Genomic DNA, 9313 nt, shown 5'->3' with positions numbered 1-9313 from the left:
TAAGCCCAGATCAGAATTTTAAACTCCTAGAAATTAACAGCATAAAACAGGAAGGAATTTAATGTGTTTTCTCCACCGTAAAATTTGTTTGTAAATAGTAGGGGTACTGGTCCAGAGTAACTGGATTTTTCTAAAAGTAAAGAATAATTATTTAGGAATCGAGTGTGAAGCTAGTGTGTCCTCACTTTGTAAAATCATGTTCAATAAGGCAGTATTACTTTTTTTTTAAACACCGACTAAACGCTAGGATGTTTGTACACTGTATTTATAAATTCCATTGGTTATATGAGATAATCTGGCAATTTGGCTGTGTTCTTTAAGGCAATCTATTATCTTTTCCTGTTGATGTATCATATATAAGAAAACTGAATTTGACAAATCAGTCTCTACTACAGCATATTATGGTTTATGGCCTAAAGCAGTACATCCTCTTTTACTCATCTCCAAAAGCCCTAGGAGGAGAAGAGTACGCCTTCCTACTTAGACTATACACATGAAGAAAGATTCCTGCATGTACAGGATGCTTTGTGTATTTACTTTCCAAGTGGTAAGACTTTTACTCTTATAGTTGACCTTTGACATGTATGTTTTCACCTTTAGTTTTTGCAGGCAATTTTAGTTTACCTTTACTTTCTTGTCATTCACTGCAGATGCTGACAATTTCCCACCCCCCTGTAGTTTCAGGTAAATGAAGCACATACACTAAGTATCTTCTCAAATGTAACATGACACTTGTCTTTGCAGGGGATCTGTGTCATGGACTTTTATTCTCATTCCTCTTGAGATTGAGGGGATGAATAAAAAAAAACAGTACACAAATCAGGACTGTGGTTATCTTGTTGAATATTACCAATGTCATATTAAGTTCTTTGTGGCTTTTTCTGATATTTCTCTCACAGTTTTAGTTGAACACAATAAATGTATGCAGTTTATCATTTTTTTATTTGAGACACAAATAGCAAAATACTGAGATATCAAACATTTCCTCAGTAGCTACAATATTGCCACTATGTACAAAAATTTTGATAAATGTACTACACATATAAAAATACAGTATGCATTACATATATACAGTACAATGTGCAAAACATATGGCATTCAAACATGGAATTGATTTCAGGGGTGCAAACAGCAAATACAAAGGCATCATGGTTTCTTATAGAAAGGCAATACATGAATGGATGCCCTGATTGCCATACTTTTTTATTGATGTAGCATGTAAATGAAGAGAGCTGTACAGACAGGTATCCATCTTCTTTTTTTCATCAAGTGAGATGCTAAGACATAATTGTGACCATGAAAATAAGAAGAGAAACACCGATGACTGTAAGCATTATTTTTACTGCAAGCAGTACAGTGAAGAAACAGCTATCTGAAAAGAAGCCTGTGTTTATTACCTAAAACAGTTGCTCAAACAGCAAAACAAATGTGTACTGTTATACATCAAAATCAACTTCAAAATATATACATCCTTAATTAAAAAAAAAGATAATTTTAAACAGATAATACTTTTTGGGACTGAATTTTCTATGCTTCAAAATACAAAGTGCCTCCTTTGGCAATAAAAATGGCAATCCTTTGGTTCCTATTAAATAAAACATTGTATTAGTAGAACTTATTGAGACTATGTATCTTTTGAATATCTAAGCAGAATTCTTTACCCCCCCCAAAAGGACATTATAGCTCTAGAGTCAAGGTACACTGATTTCCTGTTTTTCTCTGAAACTGCATACAGACGTTCAGTTTCTACTGGGAGAATTGCCTAGATCTTGGTAGAAAACAAAACTCTGCAGACATTTAAGCTTTTTTTCCCCAAGAGGTAAAATGGCTGTTTCTGGAGAAAAAATAACTTGGGAACAACCAGAGTTAAATTGCTCTTGGAAGAGTTTCTCCCAAGAGACTGAAAGTCTCCAAACTTTCTTCCGGCTTACCTCCTCTTGGGACTGTCTGTGACTTTTCAACAGCAGCCACCTGCCACTTGACAGCCTGCCTTCTTCCTAGGCAGGAGGAGGACAGACTGCCAATTTAGGGGCTCCCCTAAGGGCAGGGGTGGCCCAGAGAGCTCCCTGGCTGGAGACCTGGCCTGCAAAGCTATTTCTTCCAGCAGAAATCAATGTCAGTACACAGCCACAGTCAGCATGACACTTGCTAGATTTCTAACGCTGCATTTATATACCAAATGCAAGGTTTTTTTTTATTCAATCAGACACTGCAGAATAAAAGCAGCGTCTTCCTTCAGGAATCCAATTGTACTGACAGGTGTTTTAAAAAAAATATTTGATAGGATTTTCTTTTGCTTAATTTTTCGGGTCAAGCTATTTTAAGAACTTTATAAGAGTTCAGATGATATTCCTATACTAGAAATACATAACAAATAGAATAAAAGCATCTATAAAACAGCTGCATGCTCTACATTCCTGTATAGATTTTTTTTTATTTGCATCATATGTTAAAGTAATGGCAGGAAAATATGCAACCATACTTTGTTTAAAGGCTGCTGGACTGCAATTTAAAGATTTAAGAGTAGTGCAGTGTGTTTCGACATTAAGGGTTCATTATTCAGAATTCTGTAGAACTAATTTTTCTTTCCAGTTGTAATAGAATTTGCTTAAAGAGTTTAAAAATACAATGATTCTATCCAAATAAAAATGATTCTTTACAACAGTCAGCTAGCTTTACTGCATTTTTACTACATAATGCCCTTCCAGTTAAAAGTATTCTGTGATTTGCATTTTACTTGTTTTTATGACCCTTAGAGAAGTCAGACAGCTTGCTCTGGGTTATGATGTTGCCTATCAACTACAAGTTTCAGATGGCTAAATGTGTTAACTAAGCAACATATGGATATTTTCTCTTGGAATTTTGTACACCTGTTTACCTTACAGCTACTCAAAGGGGTGACCCAACAATGTTTCAAATAACTTTTGAAAAAGACATCAACATAGAATAGAAAATTCCTCCTAAATGCTAAAGCCTAATTTCACAAACTCACATTTATGCAAGCTCAGATTGCAGAATTCGGTCCTAGGGTTGATTGAAAAAAAATCTACCATAAATTTTACTCTTCAGAAAAGCCTGTTAAATTTATGACAAATATAAAGAACCATCAATAGTGTTCTAGAAAAAATGCATGTAAACTTACATGCCTCAACAAATGTTGAATGGCACTAAAAAGTGCAGAAGAAACACTGTTTCTGTGCTTAGTGACAAAAAGGTGGTAGTCTTTGTTTTGATAAGACCCTTCCCTTAGTTATAAAGTTACTATCCACTGACAGCAATTAAGCCATGTCTCTTAGTCTACTTCAGCCAGCACATGGCAAGTGTAGTACTAGTGCATTCTTTTCCAACTGTTTGCACAATGAGACATTCTGATTGTGGCTGTCACAAAACTGTACAGTTATATTAGAGTTTCAAGATGTATATATCCTATTTGTGTTACAAAAATGATCATGTAAAACATGCACAAAAAGAAAAATCTAAGCAAGAAAATCTTTTCACAATACCAGGTATACATGAATATGGCAAATATTGTAGCACATTTCAGAACATATGATCTAAAGCAAACCATTATATATGAGGTTTTATAATACATGTAATTCTGAAACGTACAAAAAATAATCATACCCCATACACTAAAATACTTGCATTTTTAGAACTTCACACTGATCCCTTTTGTGTGTGTATGTGTGTGTGTGTGCATTGACCAGGTTAGGGGAAAAACAACTCTGTATTGGTACTGACAGATTTCAGAGGCTTGGGTACTTCTTCCGCCTGCACTCAGATTCTTATGGGTTGGTTAGTAAACTATGTTGCCAGTGATACTTGTGTAGCAAGATACTACATAATATTGCCAGTTTTGAGCTATATTTACAGGCACATCAAAATGACAGTACAATTTCTCTCTGTGCTAGTCTGGCTAATTTTTTCCTCCAATAGAAAACTGATTTTAATTGAATTTTAACCCATCACATTTAAACAGAAAGCACAAACAAAAGGGGCCATTCTGTTACTATCATCTTTGGTCTGTAATTACATTTTTATACTGCACATTTTTAGTACAATATTTTACATAATACACTAACATACAGTAGTGTAGAACAATATACATTTCATAGAGGTCCTCCTACCAGACCAAGAACCCACCTCTCCTGCAAGATGTGAAAAGCCTCTAACTCCCACTGACTTCTGTAACAGCTGAGGGTATTCAGCACCTCACAGGATCAGCCCCAAGAGAGCATAGTCAAGTGGAAAGGTAAAAGATGAGGATATTTGTTCAGTCATGTTCACAAGAGTCCTACTATAGTTATCAATACTTAAAAACAGAACATTACGTTAAAAATGTGCTCATGTGCATATATACTAAAGCCAAGAAAATCAGAACTTAAGGCAGGCTGTCTCAATGCAACATTGCCCTTGAACACTGCTTACACAGATATCGATGGCAATACCTATGCACAACAAGGTAGGATAAGGATAATGTTCTTAACTTCAAACTAGTGTCCTTTTTCTTGTGTGACAACCCTAATATAAGACATTTTGACTTTAAAGGACATTTAATTTAAAAGTAAACTTTAGTGTGACTTCATAACTGTGACTTTTCATTAAATGCTTGCAATTTTTTTTTTTTCCAGATACAGGTGTAATTGTCATGAAACCAGACCAATCACACTGATCTGACAGGTCCCAATGTACATATGTTATTTAGGCCTGAAAGTGTGATGCAATCCTTTGTGAACACAATTTTGAAGAAGCAGAATTGACTATATCCTCAGTGTCTAATTCTGTAATATTTCGACAATATGGAATTCTGGAACTTGAATATCTAAAAGATGATATTTTAAAAGTTCATTTTGGTATGTTATTATGTTATTATTATAAAGTTAATAGCTACTTGGTTTTCACTAAATCATCCCTGAAAATAATGACTTGGCAAATTTTATTTCTGAAACTGAAAAAACCCAAATTGTTTCTAAACTGAGACCAATTTTCATCCCAAATATTGTTTTTATATAATCTTAAAAGAACTAATGGTTTTTGATGGCTATGTGGGAATAACACTAGCCGCACCAGTACAGCTACACTGATTGTATGGAAAGCAAAATACAGTGTTCCAGAATATATAACTCCCACTTACATCAGTCTTTGTAGAATCTAACTCAGTTGAAGCTAACATGGAAATAGTCAAGAAGAATAATAAGCAAGTGAAGGACTGCTCATCTTTTACTACATGCCTGCCACGCAAATAATGTGCATTCTAGCTTGGTAAATTTGCATCTTCATTTAGCATTGTTTACTTGTATATCTTGAGGCCTTCCTATTTTTCTCCTCTTCCACAGTGTTGTCTTAGGATTGCTTTTGAACAGTTTCAACCAGGGTTAGGTACTGGTAGATGAAGTTAAGTTGTCTACAATGTCATTATATCCTGTGCAATCTGGGGCTGATCCTGCAAACATATTGCACTTGATTGGATCATTCGTGCATAGGTGTGCGCAAAATCAGAGCCCTAAAAAGCTTTACCAGAAACTCCTGTAGTAGACTGAAAACAATATAATGAGCTGAGGTGATTCACTGTGATATTTTGATAGATGAATCTCTTTAGCAAATACTATCAAACAATGGGAGTGAAAATGGATGTTTACTATTAGAATACTAGAGTCCATTGGTTGGTATGCCTACTGCTACCCTTCCCCCCACAGAAATAAATTGTACAAGCCGCAACAATAAAAAGTATACAAATACCTGTCTGATATACACATTAAAACCATCTATTAAATCCAGAGTGGAAAATTCAGTGTTCTCAAAATACCTGGCCTTTTCAACAGTGGATTATTCACAATTACACTTAAAATATCCCTTGGGATGCAGTTATGTCCTCCCCTCAGTATTTAAAATTGAAATAGAGTGAGAAAAGAGTTTAAAAAGTCACAAAACAAACCAAAATACAAAACAAACAAATTAAAGGACTAGATACAAGTGAAATTTCACTGAACCAGCCAGTGCTTTTAGTTGCCTTTGCCCTCACAATGCATCTTGCTCTTGGCTCAGGCTGTCCACAGGAACAATTAAGTGCAGTGATACCTTCCCTTCCCCCCATGTATGCTCTCTTTGTCCATACAGCAGAATAAAATCTGTCCTATTTTTCTTCTGTTTCAGTTCTAACCAGTGGCCTCATGTTATGCAATTTGAGCATGGCAAAGGTATTAATGCTAATTCTTACATATACATTTTTCATACTTCACCTTGGCAGTACTTTTCATTAATAAAAATACAACCATCCCTTTTCTGACCTGTATAGTATAACACTCAAATGCCCCTGACTTGCATTACTGAGACGCTAACTAATTCATTGTCATGTACTTCAACATTAGTGAAGGCTTCTCTTCGAACATTTCTCCTTCCCATCATTCTGTGGTAATTTACTTTAATTGCAATCAGAATGATGTAACAATGAACCTACACTGTAAACAGATCTTTGAAAGTCACATTCTTACTGGCTGCACTTTTATACCTTAATCCCAGTGCAACTGTAGGTCTTGAGGATCTAGAAAGTCAGTGGAAAACATACTTGGGGCAGCAGAGCCAAGAGGAGTGAGCCCTGATGAGGAATTGGGCATGGTAATGTCTAACCACTCCATATTGTCTAAATTTGTGTCAGAAAGGTCAAGAGATAAACAGGAACTATTAGCAGTGAATTGAGGATCAGATGTTTCCATGGGTGACTGGGAGTGATCAAGCATGCTGGAGTGATTGAGCAGATCACTTTGAAGGTCTTCAATCAGAGAAAATGACTCTCTGTCTTCGCTGCTGCTTGTTAACTGAGGAATTTCATTACCGGGAGGCAAAGTTCCATCCAAGAGCGCTTCAAGTTGGTTTTCTAAACTGTTTGCCAGTTCTAAGGAGATAGGAGGTGCCATTTGCACTTGCGGTGGTGGACGAGATACTACTGTATTCACTGGCATTGTGGTGATATTAGCTGTAACTGGTCTCATTTTGGAAATTGGAGATGGTTCCTCCTTTATTGGAAGGGAAATTTCTGCAAAAAGGAAAGTTAAAATAAATCAGTCAAGATCACCATGTGTTCAAATATTAGTATTTATTTCTTTACTGCCTTTAGTCAAGGAGGCTATGCTTTTTACAGCACTTGAAACAATAATTAAATGCTCTCTGGGCAGGGACTGTCTTTTTGCTGTAAGTAGAAAGCACGAAACACATGGGTGTGGAATTCTGTTTCCCTTTCTGAGCATAAATGGCAGTTTTCTAGCTGCATACCTGGTTGTTTGGCCCTCCCTCTACAACCGCAGATGGTTAAGTGGCCAGCACAGCCTGGCTGCATACACACATAACTGAGCATTTGTCTGGGGAAAAGCTGGGGAGGTTAGTTTTATTCCTCACCAGCTAAGGGCATGTTCCAAGGAAGCAACAGGCTCAGGTCCCAGGGGACTTCACCCCAAGGGGCTTTGAAACTGCATCTCTAACTTCCCAGTACAGTGCTGTAACCATCTAACTTCCCAGTACAGTGCTGACACAGGTTAGGTTTTATCCATTCTTTATCCAGGCTGTATTCTGGAAGCTAAGCCATGGCCCCTTGCATTTAATAGTCATTGGATAAAATGAATTAAGAGCAGTACAGCACTCTACTAGGAGCCGGGGGCCAGGGTAAAACCTATTCCTTTCTACAGCAACATTCATCTCACTGAGCTACACGCTGTGTGATGCTTCAGAGCTGGCGCCTGCAATCCCACACGTGGGGCTATGAGTGCAGCCCTGTGCATGTGCTGCATGAGGGAGAAACTTCCCTACACTTGGCACGTTAAAGTCTGTGCCCACAGCCGCTTACATGGGGTGCGGGGGGAAAACGGATGGGCGGGACTGGGAGCAGCATCTGTGCCCTACACCTTCCCCAGACTGATCCCTGGCCTTGAAAGTGGGGACAGCAGGAAAGGGGGGCAGTTGTAGGATGAATACTTGTACTGCTTCATTCCCAGAACAATTTCTCTAAAAGTTCTACAGCTAGAAATGAACATGTACACCCCCCCACCAAGTTCCTCTTTTTCTTATGCTTTTTCTTCTTCTTTTTTTGTTGTTGCTCATCCTCAACTTTTAGGATTTAAAGTTGCAATTCTTCCTCAGTCAAGGAGCCCCAGGGAACTTAACATCACCAGTAGCGTTGGGAAGGCCCGTTATTACCTGAAAAAGTGATTTGTACCTGTAATGGTGCAGGAAACATGTGAGAGGCAAGACTTTTTGTGGATGGTATCTTTTATTGGACCAACTACATGGTTGGGATAAAGTTAGACAAGCTTTCAGGTATCACATGGAACAAAAGCTTGTGTAAAACTTCACACTACTTCACAGGTGAGAATGACCCTCTTGATCCTGTTCTTCCATTCTGGTGAGTGGCGACTGGCTGCAGGTGGGGGGTGAGGGGTGCACTGCCACGCTCAGGAGGTGCACATGCTCCCATGTGAACCCCCGTTGCATCGCCTCGCCAATGCCAGTAGTGGCGGTGCCATGGCAGCGTGGGGCTGGGGCTTCCATGGAGACCAGCCCCAGTGGTGCTGTCAGGGAGGGAAGCTGCTCCAGACTGAAATCTTGCAGTGGTACTGGCATGACCCAGAGCTGGGACAGAGCCGTGATCCCCTGCCTGCACACCCTTGCCCAAGGCGTGTGGGCAGCAGATCACAGCTCGGCCCCAGCTCTGGACCACGCTGTCACTGCCAGCGCTGTGCTTTGTCTCGGCAACTAGAGCAACTCTCCATCCTGCTGCACACCCTGTCAGTGCTGCTGGGGTTGGTCTCCATGGAAACCCTGGCTGCGCACTATCACAGTGCTGCCACTCCTGGGGTCTCCATGGAAACTGGCCACAGTGACAGGCAGGGGCTGCTGGGAAATGGAGTCTGCTGTGGGCCTGATCTGGCCCACAGGCTGGATTTTGCCCATCCGTGGTCTAGTCACTTGTCTCCTCGTTGCTCCCTAGATCTGATTATAGATCTCCTACACTGTGCAATTAATTTTTATTTTCTTTACTTAACCTTGCAATTGTGCTTTGAGAAGCAGAAATACTCTTATTTTAGAATGTGTCTCAAGAACCACCTAATAACCTACAAGCAGTTATTAGCAGTAGCTACTTTCTTCCTTCTGACAGCAATATAAAATGTTTCCCAGTAGCCACTTTACAAAATTTGTTTATGCAATTTTAAATATAATTACTTCGATTTCTCCCTCCTTAATATACATGACGACTTGGAGACTGTTTCATATTTTTTTCTGTTTAAACTGCGCAGGATGTTAGCCATTAAATAATAAATATATA

At 38.6% G+C, this 9313-nt stretch overlaps 1 protein-coding gene across 3 annotated transcripts in view; it reads right to left on the bottom strand.

The window, feature by feature from the left end:
* Positions 1–923: 923 nt before the first annotated feature.
* MKL2 (MKL1/myocardin like 2) overlaps positions 924–9313 on the bottom strand; it is a 180338-nt gene continuing 171948 nt past the window's right edge. For all 3 annotated transcript variants that reach the window (XM_019507428.1, XM_019507425.1, XM_019507426.1), the window contains one exon: positions 924–7033. In XM_019507428.1, coding sequence (XP_019362973.1) covers positions 6510–7033 — 524 coding nt within the window. In that variant the 3' untranslated portion in view covers positions 924–6509. The remainder of the gene's footprint in view (positions 7034–9313) is intronic.

Source organism: Gavialis gangeticus, unplaced genomic scaffold, assembly GCF_001723915.1.
Source record: "Gavialis gangeticus isolate Ggan-Ray unplaced genomic scaffold, GavGan_comp1, whole genome shotgun sequence".
NCBI lineage: Eukaryota > Metazoa > Chordata > Crocodylia > Gavialidae > Gavialis > Gavialis gangeticus.
This window is presented reverse-complemented; position numbering and strand designations above follow the sequence as displayed.